The sequence below is a fragment of the Cervus canadensis genome, chromosome 5 (assembly GCF_019320065.1).
Source record: "Cervus canadensis isolate Bull #8, Minnesota chromosome 5, ASM1932006v1, whole genome shotgun sequence".
Taxonomy (NCBI): domain Eukaryota; kingdom Metazoa; phylum Chordata; class Mammalia; order Artiodactyla; family Cervidae; genus Cervus; species Cervus canadensis.
In genome coordinates, this window is record NC_057390.1 from 18,464,465 (window position 1) to 18,477,500 (window position 13,036).

General features: G+C 44.0%; 1 protein-coding gene across 1 annotated transcript in view; it reads left to right on the forward strand.

Annotated features, from left to right (window-relative positions):
* Positions 1 to 13,036, forward strand: part of CRIM1 (cysteine rich transmembrane BMP regulator 1) — a 204,455-nt gene that overhangs the window by 164,595 nt on the left and 26,824 nt on the right. The window contains exons 12-13 of the mRNA XM_043468318.1: positions 1,281 to 1,496; positions 5,075 to 5,296. Coding sequence (XP_043324253.1) covers positions 1,281 to 1,496; positions 5,075 to 5,296 — 438 coding nt within the window. The remainder of the gene's footprint in view (positions 1 to 1,280; positions 1,497 to 5,074; positions 5,297 to 13,036) is intronic.

Sequence of the window (13,036 nt, forward strand, 5' to 3'; positions counted from 1 at the left end):
TGCACATAAGTGTTGGCTGATGTCAGTTTTCTGTGGTATGTACACTTGGTCAAAGTTCCAGTCTTTACTAGCTCCCTGGAGACAAAGCTGTCTTAAAAGTTACCTTCTTAGCTGGACCTGGGCCCACACCACTGTATCTCCTCAGTATTGCTAACTCTCAGGCTGAACACTACTTTGAAAGACACAGCCTATGAGTTCTTAGGAGATGTCAGCTCCGAGCTTCTCTGCACAAACAGGGTAGTTCTTCTGGGGCCCGATCTCCGCTGAGCTCCAGGCTTGAGCCCGCCGCAGTGTCTGCAGACGGCTGCTCCGCAGGGTTCCCCACTGTCAGCACCTTCTGGAAACGCCTGTTGTGTTTGGATGATACGAACATGGTTAATATCTTCATATTTCTCATTTCCTCAGCACAACTTCAGGGCAACTCCCAGTGCCTCTTCAGACATTTCCAGCATTAAATTCACTCTCTATCATTATCATCTCACCAGGAGCTCCAAATCACCCCTCCACTGGGGAAAAAGACCTCATACTGTCAACCTCTAAGCGTTTACCTCTCTTGATCATATCACCGAATGTTTAGTCTCAGGTGAGGTTTCACACTGTAGATTCTGAAAAAGAATTCCTGCTCACTGGGCTGACAGCTGGTCTATAGTGGGGTGTGTCCTGCTTAACAGTAGGACTTATTTCTGAGCCTACAAGGACTCAGGGCCCCAGAGATAATGAAGAGGATGAAGCACAAATCAGTTGGCAATTCTGTTTAATCTATAGGCACATTCATGATGCAAAGAAGCATAGACTTAGGTTCAAATCCCTTGTCTCCCCTCAATATTCTGAGTTCTCAGTTCTGTCATAAGTAAAATAGGATAACGCTACCTGTCCACACAGCTGGTGTAAGGAATAAACGAAGTACCATATGTAAAGTACTAAACATGGAAACCGGACCATGGTGAGCATTCACTTAGTGAGAGATCTTTATTCTAGACAGTCCTACACATTCACAGACATCCCCTAAGAGGCTCCTGTTTCCTTCAACAGTGAGAGTCCCTGTAATTTAATCGTCTCAACAGATTCTGTCATTCCATGTTGACAGACTCGAACCATTTCCTGAAAAATAGCTCTTCTGCCTTATTTCTGTGCATGGAACGTCTTCTTCCCTGTCCTCCGGGTAGGAGCCACCAGCTCGTCTCCTCTGTCCCTCAAAGCCCACAGCACCGGGTTCTTCACCAGCCGGTGAGACGGCAGCCGGATCATTTCCTGTGTTTGGATCTTCTCTCCTTCCCCAGATGACCTCGAGGTGCAGAAGCCGGAGCTCAGCACGCCCTCCGTCTGCCACGCCCCCGGGGGCGAGTACTTTGTGGAGGGGGAGACGTGGCACATTGACGCGTGCACCCAGTGCGCGTGCCACGGCGGCCGGGTGCTGTGTGAGACGGAGGTGTGCCCGCCGCTGCTCTGCCAGGACCCCGCCCGCACCCAGGACTCCTGCTGCCCGCAGTGCCCAGGTAACGGGCGCCGCACGGCGGGGAGGCTGGGCCTCGGGGAGGCGCGGGGCCTCGGGGAGGCGCCGGGCGGGCAGCGCGGGGGCCGCAGCCCGAGCCTCGTCCTCCTGCAAGACCAGTGGGCCGGGTGGAGCCCCATGCGGGAGCGTGCCAGGCCCAGTCACCAGTATCCCGGGCGGGAGCGACCGGGGCAGCCGGCTTCCTAAACCCACTCCCTTCTGTCGGTCGCATGTTTATGCCATCAGTATGCTTTGCACCAGAGATGACTTTGAACAATAACAGAAAATTGTTTCTACCTTTTTTTTCTCTTAACTGTAAATCTCAGACTCAAGAGAGAGTCCTGCTGCACCAAATTATTCCAAATGATTTTGCTATTGTGAAAAGTCATCTTTGTCATTGCAAAATGTGAAGAGCAGTAATTGATAAAGAATGTAACTTAAATTCTTTGAAAAATGTAAGATATATGTGTTTGATGAAGATCCTTCGTTAAACAGAAGAATTGCTAAAATATGCATAACACCCACATTTTCAAATCTGCAGTGCTTAAGATCCAAAAGTATTAAGTGACCAGCAGTGCATATGTACAAAGAGCACTACTGTTGTCTTTTTTTTTCCAGTCCTCAGATAATCTGGCCTTAGCAGATGAATTTATAGTCATGTAACAAATACAATGAAATTTTGTCAGACTTTTAAACATAAGTTGCTGATCTTGCAACTAAAGTAGCAATTCTAATACTAGAATATATAACTTTTTTCCAGAATATACTTAATTTGTACATTTATCATTACCAAGTAGATAGCACACTAGTGTTGTTTTGCTATTGCTTAGTCTTTTATCTTTTCAACTTAAATCATTTATTTTCTAAATGTATATTCTTAGAGCATTTCTGCTCAGTAAAACAAAAACCCTTGCATTTGATTAGTTTCTTTACATTGGATTGTCTAGTCAACCAACTGGAATCTCTTATTCTGTCATTATATAACCAGCGTAGTTGATGTCCAAAATCTTCCTGGGTTCACATTGATGATATTTTAAATTGCATCAGGTGAAATTGTAGGGATAGCCACATTTTTGCTGTTATCATCATGCCCTGCTGCTCAGGTATTATCTTAGTACAGAGTCTTTGGTGTAATTTTCAACCATGTTAGTCTGAAAAGCTTAGTTCGTATGACATCTTTTCTAATATAAGTAATCATTCAGATGTGTTATGTTGTTAGGATATACCCTGGAAATGACAGAGCTAGTCACTTAGTCATGTCTGACTCTTTGCGACCCCCATGGACCGTAGCCCACCATGCTCCTCTCTCCATGGGATTCTCCAGGCAAGAATACTGGAGTGGGGTTGCCATACCCTCCTCCAGGGGATCTTCCCGACTCAAGAGATCAAACCTCGTCTCTAACGTCTCCTGCATTGGCAAGTGGATTCTTTACCACTAGTACCACCTGGGAAGCCCGATCTTAGGATACTTGTATTGTAATATTGTCCCAAAATGATATATAGGCAATAAAACCAGAAGAATTGCGTCCCTTGTAGTGATTGTGTCTCCTCGGATGCTTTGTCAGTCCCTCTGTCCTTAACTTACACTCTCATCTGGCCTGGTTTAGAACAAGGTCTAGAAGTGGACTCATGAAGAAAGATTGAGCATCCCTGTAGGTGAAGATAAAGGGAGAAAATAGAAGAGCACTTCTTTCTTTTCCACAGTTTTAAAATTCTCATTCATTTTTGATATTTTAAAGTTGGAGAGAAGCATAGCACAGAAGAAAGAGGGGGCTGGAATAGAAATAAAAAGAATGAATGAACGCCAGTGAAAGAACTGGTAAAAAACAGAATAAGTTAGTTAACACACTATTGACCGGGGGATTTTTGTAGAAACTAATGCCTATGACCGGCAATTTGTTATGTAAGTGAACATTGAAACATCTCTAGTCAATAATGTTTGGGTCACAGAAAACATACTTATATGTCTCTAGTCAGTAACTTGTTAATATTTGGAATCAGAGGTATAAAGAGGGGTTCTCCTTTCTTCCTAAAAATGGAAAGAGGCCCAACGAAGGAAGATACCATGGGCAAGATACCAGATGACACCTTCGTCAGGGTTCAGTTAGTCTCCTGCCCTTGGCGCAGATGCTATATCTCAGCTGCAGCTCTCACTCCAACTCTGCTGGCCCACCCCTGTGTCCCCTGAGGTTCCCTCCAAACTGTAAGATATTCGTTTCAGCTGCTAGTTCATGATTTCATCGCTGCTTCCTCTTCTGAGTTTTCAGACACCAGGTTGGGTGTTGCTTGCAAGAGCTAAGCTGTCATAACCCACAAAAACCTCATGCCAGTTTGTAGCACCTCATGTAGACTAGCGTGAGTTGCCCTGATTGCCAGCCACATCAAAAGTTAATGTCAGTCAGTCTCTTAAAAAGAACTTAGCCCTCAACATGGATGACCCAGAAAAGGTCCCTGAGAAAGCAGTCCCGTCTTCCCATCTTTAACTCACATGCATGTGATCCAGTTTTCCTAAAACTGAGCCTGGAGCACTTTTGGAGCAGTGGAAACCAGTGGCAGTTCTTTCTCTGTCGCTGCCTTCAGGACTGGCAGTAGGAGATACAGTTACACAATTTGGTCTCTCAGCCCAAAACAAAGCAGCTACCCCACTTCTCATAGACACTCTCTTGTCCAGCCAAACTTGCTGCTGGGGGGTGTACTCATGAGGGGAACAGAAAGTGGAACACAGAGCTTCTGCAGGACTGTGATAACTACATGTTTATTAAAGAGCAGACTTTATGAAGTTGATTCTGAGAAGAACAGATGATACTTCTGTCCCTGTGTCCATTGAGAAAACGGGATTCTCTTCAAGAATTGCTGGGTGGGACCATCCTACATCTTCTAGACTCTCAAGTGCGGAGGTGGTTAGAAGTGCTCTCTTGTTGGTGACATTGCTCAACCAGGAACCTCACCCACTTGTACTTTGCTTTGTTATATCCCATCAGCTTTCTGCTTGAGTTAACAGTTCTCAAGTCACTTCAGTGAATGCCAAGACCCAGAGAGAGATCCGGGGTTTTCTGGCAATGTTCTTTTCTGTTAAGTTGTTGCAAGATCTCAAGACCCTCTGGTCTGTCTGTAGGTAGGAAAAACATACAAGACTTGCAGCTAGTTTCTCTGTAGGTACATCCTCAGGAGTTACTACATTCCCCATTCACCTTTTAGCCATTAATGTGAATGCCTAAACATTGAAGTGTCACATGTTGTTTAGAAGTCTGTTTGGGTGTTGGTTGGCTAGGACTGCATGGGGCTGCAAGTAGGAGAAAACCCAGCTCAGTTTTTAAACAAGTAGAGGTTTCTTTTCCATGCATTATGGGAAGCTTGGAGCCAGATGTTGACCACATTAATTTAGTATCTTAGTGATAGCAAGGGCTCTCTTTTACAGCTATGAGAAGGATATTACAGCTACAGGCCACAGGCTCATATTCAAGGCTGGAAGGTTAGTGAGCGAGCACACTTTGTGTGGGGCAGAGTGAAGCTTGCTGTGTTGCACGGTGGGTACCCTGCAGCGTCTTCTTTCCCCTGCTGACCTTCTGTTCTCTTTTGCAGATGAACCTCTCCGGCCTTCCTCACCCCACAATGACAGTGTGCCTAGTTACTGCAAAAATGATGAAGGGGATATATTCCTGGCAGCTGAGTCCTGGAAACCCGACGTGTGTACCAGCTGCGTGTGCATGGATAGCGTCATTAGCTGTTACTCTGAGTCTTGCCCTTCTGTATCCTGTGAAAGACCTGTGTTGAGAAAAGGCCAGTGTTGTCCCTACTGCATAGGTAAGACCAAGAAAAAAAATCCTTTCTCTTGCCCAGCGACCACTAATTCTCTATTGACAGCTGTATGCCTAGATCAGTTAGTAATTTTGAAATCCGTTTTTCTGGTTGACATACCACACAGACCCAGTGTAGGTCATCACAACAGGAGGAGCAAAGATGTGAAAGGTGTATTCCCGAGGTAAAACATGTTGAGAGTACAGAAATGCTCTCTGAGGATGTCATAATGTTATAATGCCATCAGGTTCTACTGGGCTCCTTTGGCATTTGGGCATTTTCAGTATTAGAGTCAGAACGCTCTTCCTTCACCCCGTTATTGACTGTTATGCCCACATAGAACCGCCATGCCTCGTATCAGAGTACACTTAGGGCTTGAAGCTTGCCACTGCCTTGAGATCCGCCAGATACCAGATACTGATTTAATCTCCCCGTTCCTCCTCTGTCTGCTAACACTTAATTGATTCTGTTTAGACCATGCGGTTGTCCGTGTTGAGGGCTTAGGGATGCAGACGGAGCCCTGTGTCACTGACAGAGCCCTCTCCTTCATGTGACCCACGGGGATGCGTCTTACGATCAGAGGACATACGTATATTTAGCCCCTGACAGCTATACCAAAACTAGTCCTATGCACACAAGCCAGATGCTGTTCTGGAGTCCAGAAGGTGAGGCTCAGACAGCTGGCAGCTCCGATACAAGCACAGTCCCTACTCCCAAGGCTCTCACTCTCTCTGATTGCTTCTGTCTCAAGTAAAACTCATAAAGTCAAATGAAAGACAATGACGTATCTCAGTCCAGTTGTGAACCTATAATCAGTTAGCAGGTGAAAAATTAGGCAAGCTGCATTAATGGCAGGCATCATGCATTTATTGTTGAAGATATTTGCAGCTTTCTAGATGCAAGTCAGTGCATGTATTTGGAGTAAATGCGTGAGGAGGAGGAGAAATCCTCTGGCCGCAGGACTTTGTAGCAGCCCGTGTAGATGAATCAGTAAATGGCGCTCAGGTGCCCATTGGCCACCACTCAAGCTTCTCAGGATAGCTCCTTTGGCCACTCTCTGGGGTCACTCCCTCTGAACACTTATTCTGCACATTAGTATACAAGACAGAGAAAGATTTTAAAACACGGTTTCTGGTCTCAGGAATTTTACAGAGCTTTATTTTCTCAGTGTCATGGTTAGGGAATATTAAAAATTATGTGTGAAAATGGATTCTCTTCTTTTCATAGAGTGTCTATCCAATTTATTCTTTAAACTGTGCTTTTGTGAGTGAAGTGGGGACTGTTCATAATTTTGGTGGGACCGTGGCTCTAGACCAGGGGCGTCCGAAGCCAGTGGGGACCTGTGGCTGCCCACCTCTTGGTGACAGGGACGTTAGATCTGCTGTAATACCTGTAAGCTTTGTAGCTTATAAGCGAAGCCAAAAATGTATCAAGGCATCCGTCCAGCTTACTGCTACATATCTTCTCAGAGAGTTGACTGGCATTCATCTTGTTAAAAATGGCATAGCCTTTGATGAGATCTGAATGAAAAATGTAACCAGGTCACTATTTCAGACCAGGGCATTGATAGAGGGGGCAGAAATGTACAGCCAGGACCAGCATATTGAAATACCAAAACTACTGTCCTAAAGGAGACAATTTATAAATCAACCAGGAGTACTTGGATCACAGTTGGAAACCAGGGCCCAGGAAACCTGAGAATTCTGTAACCTTCAGAGGAAAAACCCAGCTGTGAATTTCTCATGTGTTGAAACTCTCTGATTTTTTTTTTTTTAAGATAAAAAAGTTCCTGTTGTGTTTTGCTACTTAATTGGTGAATATATGATTAGTAAGTTGCTCAACTAATTAATGTGTCCATGTGTTAATAGTAAATCACTTTACTATCTCACAAAACCAGTTTAACAAATTGATACTTATGGAAAGAAACCTGCATATCATAGTATTCTGTGTTGTCTTTTTTTTTTTTTTGCTTTTGCTTTCATATTTTCCTATTCCAATTCTGGCATCTAGACTGTACATTCTTCTTTAGTGTGGGGAGGGAAATACCAGTTTGGCCTCAATTTGTGATTTTGATTTCAAATTAGATTATAAGCACTTTCACTAAATTGAGGTTCACAGAAACTCATAATGACAGAGTAGAAATTTTGATTCTATTACAACAATCCCCACCCCCCTCCTCACCCCCCACTGCCCTGGCCACATTGATGCAGGTATAACTGTGTTATATAAACCTATGAAGTTTCTTCTGCTGAACGTACTGGGGATCTTTAGCAGTTGATGAGTAATACTGTGTGCTGTTATCCTCACATTCACTTTAATTGCTTCATACCTGTTTTATTTCTGAAATAGTCATTGTTGTTATCATTTAGTTGCCGAGTCATGTCCAACTCTCTGCAACCCTATGGACTGTAGCCCGCCAGGCTCCTCTGTCCATGGGATTCCAACAGGCAAGAATACTGGAGTGGGTAACCATTTTCTACTTCTCCAACCCAGAGATGGAACCCAGTTCTCCTGCTTGTTAATCCAAGCAGATTCTTTACCACTGAGTCACCTGGGAAGCCCTGAAATAGTCATTAGGAGCCTCTGTATGCATCATGCTGCTGCTGCTAAGTCACTTCAGTCGTGTCTGACTCTGTGCGACCCCACAGACGGCAGCCCACCAGGCTCCCCCGTCCCTGGGATTCTCCAGGAAGAACACTGGGGTGGGTTGCCATTGCCTTCTCCAGTGCATGAAAGTGAAAAGTGAAAGTGAAGTCGCTCAGTCGTGTCCAACCCTCAGCCATGGACCGCAGCCTTCCAGGCTCCTCCGTCCATGGGATTTTCCAGGCAGGAGTACTGGAGTGGGGTGCCATTGCCTTCTCCGCTATATGCGTCATACTTTCTTGCAATTAGCCTTTCAGATTGGGCTTCATTCTTTCTCCCAGCTAATATTCAAGCATATGAAGTCAAGTTCAGCCCATGACTGTGATATGAGGGTTTTCTGACCCTTCAGTTTGCTCCCTTCTCCTCTCCGGACTTCTTCTCTTGTCAGCTTCCCATCAGCGTGGTCGCTCTGTAAGGGCACCAGGCCTGGGCAGCATTAGCACGCCTGTGTGCAGATGTCAGCTCTGCCCCACTGGCGAAGTCTGCTTCCCCATCCACGTCATCGAGCAAAGGGAAGAAGTGGGAAGGCCATCATGCTGCATGTCATAAAGCTCCCGATGGCTTCTCAGCAGGCTCCAAGGACCAGTGCTTTCACTGTCTCCATTCTAGGCTTTCTCAGTGTGAACCCAGCTCCTTGTTAACCCACTCAGTCTGTTCCCAGGGTCACGTGTACCTCCGCCAAGCCTACAGCACTGACCTCCCTCACCATGGCTGCAGATCTCCTCCCTGGGTGCATTTTCTTCCAAATCAATCAAATATAGATTTCTAAAAACCAGATACCTGCCTTTAATCTGACTTCTTTTTTTAGTGATAAAACCTCTGAAGAAAAGTGTTCTTGCTTTCATCTTGTAAAGCCATCTTTTTTCTTACCACAAGAGAATTGAAAAGGGTGATCCTGCTAAACATAGTATTATTACAAATGTTTGGTGTTCCTTTCAGATAAATTATCAAGTCACTAAAGTGCAATGATAATGCTTCTCTCTAATGTGTGAAGGCCTCATATTATGTGTGCTAATTTAATAGAATGTGTAATACAGACATAATTAATAGGATTGATGATTAATTTTGAAAAGTGAACAGCTTTGTCTAATTACTTATAATACCCATCATTAAGGAATTCATCTTTGTACTGGAAAGAAGCTAGGTAGTAATTACCCAATCATTTTAATGGAACATCTTCAGATTCTTGAATTTTTTCTATTCCAGCTTCCTACACAAATACATACAAACTTAGATTTTATTCTCATAGGCTTTTTGACTGTCATGATGGCTTAAAGAAAGGAGAATGACAAACAAGAGATGACTTGGATGTAGCTCAGGTGGGGATAAAAGGCCTGGTAGGAATTTTAATGTGTGATGGCAGATTTGACACATGGTTCCTCAGAAACAGCAGATGCCTTCTCCATGTCAGACTTGCAAGGTAGCATCTGGGGCCTTATCACTGACTACATGCTACATGCCTTTTTGGAACCTTCCTAAGGAAAAAAATTATTTCAGTGCTTCGGTGATATCTTTATCCCATCGCTGCTAAAGGGCAACGGGTGGTACCAGCAGCACTTCTGTGCCTGAGGGGACGCTTGTCCTGACGCATCCCCATTGCTCTGATGTCTGTGTCGGTGAAGCGTCTGCCAAGGGCCAAACTAGCGTCTTCTCAGCAACCCAGCAGATCTGTGCCATGTCCAGGAGCGCAGTCATTCCCGAATGTTATATTCACAACTATTATCTTTACATTAGGTAATATAAAACATTGTAAAACTGATAGTATCTATTACTATAGATATCTGTAGTATTATAAAATATTATAAAGAAAGGGCACTACACTGATCATAAAGATGCTTCTTCATTTAATGTGTTTGGGGTCTTCAAGCCCATATCACTGCTGCGTCATCCCTGATGACTTTGGAATGTAGATGTTCAGGTGTCCCCCCCGACCCCCCACCAGGTGAGGAGCTGAATAAGCAGCCCTTGTGTTGGCCAAGGCATAAGTATGACTCAGTGCATAGAATGCAGTAAGTCCCCAGCACGTGAACCTTGAAGCTGCAAACTTCAAAGATGAAAACATGCACTCACATGTCCAGTCACGTCAGTTAGTTTGCATGTCTGGTGTACGTTGTCACATTCATGGACCCTCTACGAGTGGCTGTGTTCTTGTGTACCTTACTGCATAGGACTGAATAGAGTACAGTAGTACAGTGTCTTTATTTCAAACCCGAGATGTCCAGAAACAAGCATAAAAGCAGCAGTGATGTAGCTGGCATTGTATTGTACTTGCCAAGGTAGTGTCCTATAAGGTTAAAAATGTTTTCTCTGTTTCTTTGTGTCTGTTTTTTATGTATTATTTGTGTAAAAAGTATTATAAACCCATTACGGTATAGTACTATATGCATGCTTAGTTGCTCAGTCGGGTCTGGCTCTTATGCCACTGCATGGACTGTAACCCACCAGACTCCTTTGTCCAAGGGATTTCCCAGGCAAGAATAATGAAGTGGGTTGCCATTTCCTTCTTCAGAGAATCTTCCCGACCCAGGGATCAAACCCAAGTCTCCTGTGTCTCCTGCATTGCATATGGATTCTTTACCTGCTGAGCCATCCAGGAAGGCTATTTAGCCGATTGTGTTAGTTGGGTACCTAGGCTAGCTTTGTTGGACTTCTGAACAAATTAGACTTACAAATATGCTCTCGGAATGGAACTCGTCCGTATGTATGGGACTTGCTGAATTGTCTTGAAACTTAGCATTTGGCAAGCATTTTTATTTATTTGTAGCTGTGTGTTATTTTATAAAATATCTGAGGTCAGATATTTAGAGCCAGGTTTGTTGGCTGGAAATCCCTGAGTCACTGCATCTTTCTCATTTAAGTTTTTGTCAAAGGCTTAGTTGTTTTGGGAGGATAGTCATATTTCTTTTGTGTGTTTGTCTACACATACACATATATTTCATAATTTGATGTGAACAAAATTATACTCTTGATTACATGTCTTCAAGTCATCAGTATCTTTTAAGTGTCTTCAAGTATCTCATATCTTTAAGGATCTGTGAAAATGAGTTCTAGTATAGATGGTACATGAAAAAGTGGTTTTCTTGTGGGTTGTATCAAAATATCTGTCTGTTTAGAGATTAGCTACTTTTATGTTTTTATATGTCTCATATTAACATTTGAGTTGGAGCTTTCAAGTGGAGTCCAGCTGTTTTGGCACTCAATTGTACTGGTGTCTTTATATTTCCTCTCCACAGTGATCTTTAACTAGCAAATGATTAATAATATTTCTCCTTGGTTAGGAGACTTACCAAGACTTACAACTTGGTAATGACTACGCTTTATATCAATCTATCATACTACATTTGTTTTTGCCTAGATTTACGTTTATTTGTTTAGGTATTTTTTCTTACAGATGAATATACTGTCTCTTTGGAACATCTGTTGATTATTGTGTATTTAACTCAGCCCAAGAATCAAACAGGAAATAGTTAATACAGCATTCCTAAGATATACAATCCATAGGACTAAATGTTGTCCATTTTTAAGCCATCATGTTATAATACTAGCGTCTTCATTGGAACACTTTTCACAGCTATTTCTCCAATATGTTTTCCTAAAATTAAAACTTCTGTGTGTTGGGAAGAGAATGTACTTTAGAGCCAAGTTGTTATGACCTGATCTCTGGCACATTCTACCTGTAGGTCCTGGTGATGAGACATAACTGTAGCTCAGTTTTCTCATCTGTAAGATGAGAATAATATTGTTCTGTACTTCACTAAAGTTCTATGAAAATTAAGGGACATACATATGTGCACGCATGCTTAGTCACTCCATCGTGTCTGACTTCTTTCCGACCCCATGGACTGTAGCTCATCAGGCTCCTCTGTCCATGGGATTTTCCAGGCAAGAATAATGGTGTGGGTAAACCATTCCCTTCCCAGGGAATCTTCCCCATCCAAGAATCGAACCTGGGTCTCCTGCACTGCAGGCAGATTCTTTATTGTCTGAGCCACCGTATTTATGAAAAGTCCATACATATGTGAAGTCTGTTTGTTGCTCAGTCATGTCCATCTCTTTGTGACCCCATGGACTGTAGCCTGCCAGGCTCCTCTGTCCATGGAATTCTCCAGGCAAGAATACTGGAGTGGTTAGCCATTCCCTTCCCTAAGGGATCTTCCCGACCCAGGGATCAAACTCAGATCTTCTGCATTGCAGGCAGATTCTTTACCACTTGAGTCACCAGGGAAGCCCAGTATGTGAAAGCTCCTTAAGATGGTAAATGAGTGAGTGAGTGAAGTCGCTCAGTCGTGTCCAACTCTTTGCAACCCCATGGACTGTAAACTACCAGGCTTCTCTGTCCATGGGATTCTCCAGACAAGAATACTGGAGCGTTGCCATTTCCTTCTCCAGGGGATCTTCCCAACCCAGGGATCGAACCCAGGTCTCCTGCATTGCAGGCAGACGCTTTACCCTCTGAGCCACCAGGGAAGCCCTAAAATGGTAAATAGGATATGAATATGTACTGGCTCAGAGTTACAGCTCTTGAACACATGGTGCACCTGACCTAGGTGACAGACACCACATGGACTCTTCATATCTCACTTTATACACAGCACCCACCTTTCTGCAAGAGAAACTGGATATCGCATCCCAGTGATGAATTTTTGAAGGACGCAACTATCTGAGAAAACACTTTGGTGATATACTTCATCCTGCACACTTCTAGCTTAAATAAATAGCCCATGAGGCCCTCAGTCACCTTATCATGACCCCAGTGGAAGCCGAGTGCTATCTGCAGGTTTGTTTTGCAGCTGGGTGGTAGCAGTGCCTGGCCCCCAGGCCTCAGAGCTTCACTTTCCTTCCATGCCTCTGGACATCACACAGAAAAGAGATGGAGCTCCTTTGTCTTTCTGCTTGTGTTGCGAGGCTAGTCCCATTTGAGGAGCCCGTGGACTCGTTGTATAGGGTCTGCTGTGATTCCTCGAAGCAGAGGATGTGGTGTTTACTATCAGGGGAGGCACCTGAGTGCTTCCTGCATGTTCTTCAGAGCTCCAGCTCCCCAGGGCCCCTGCTCTGCAACCCCATGGTCACAGACGGTGCCAAGTGATTTGAGCAAAAGGAAAG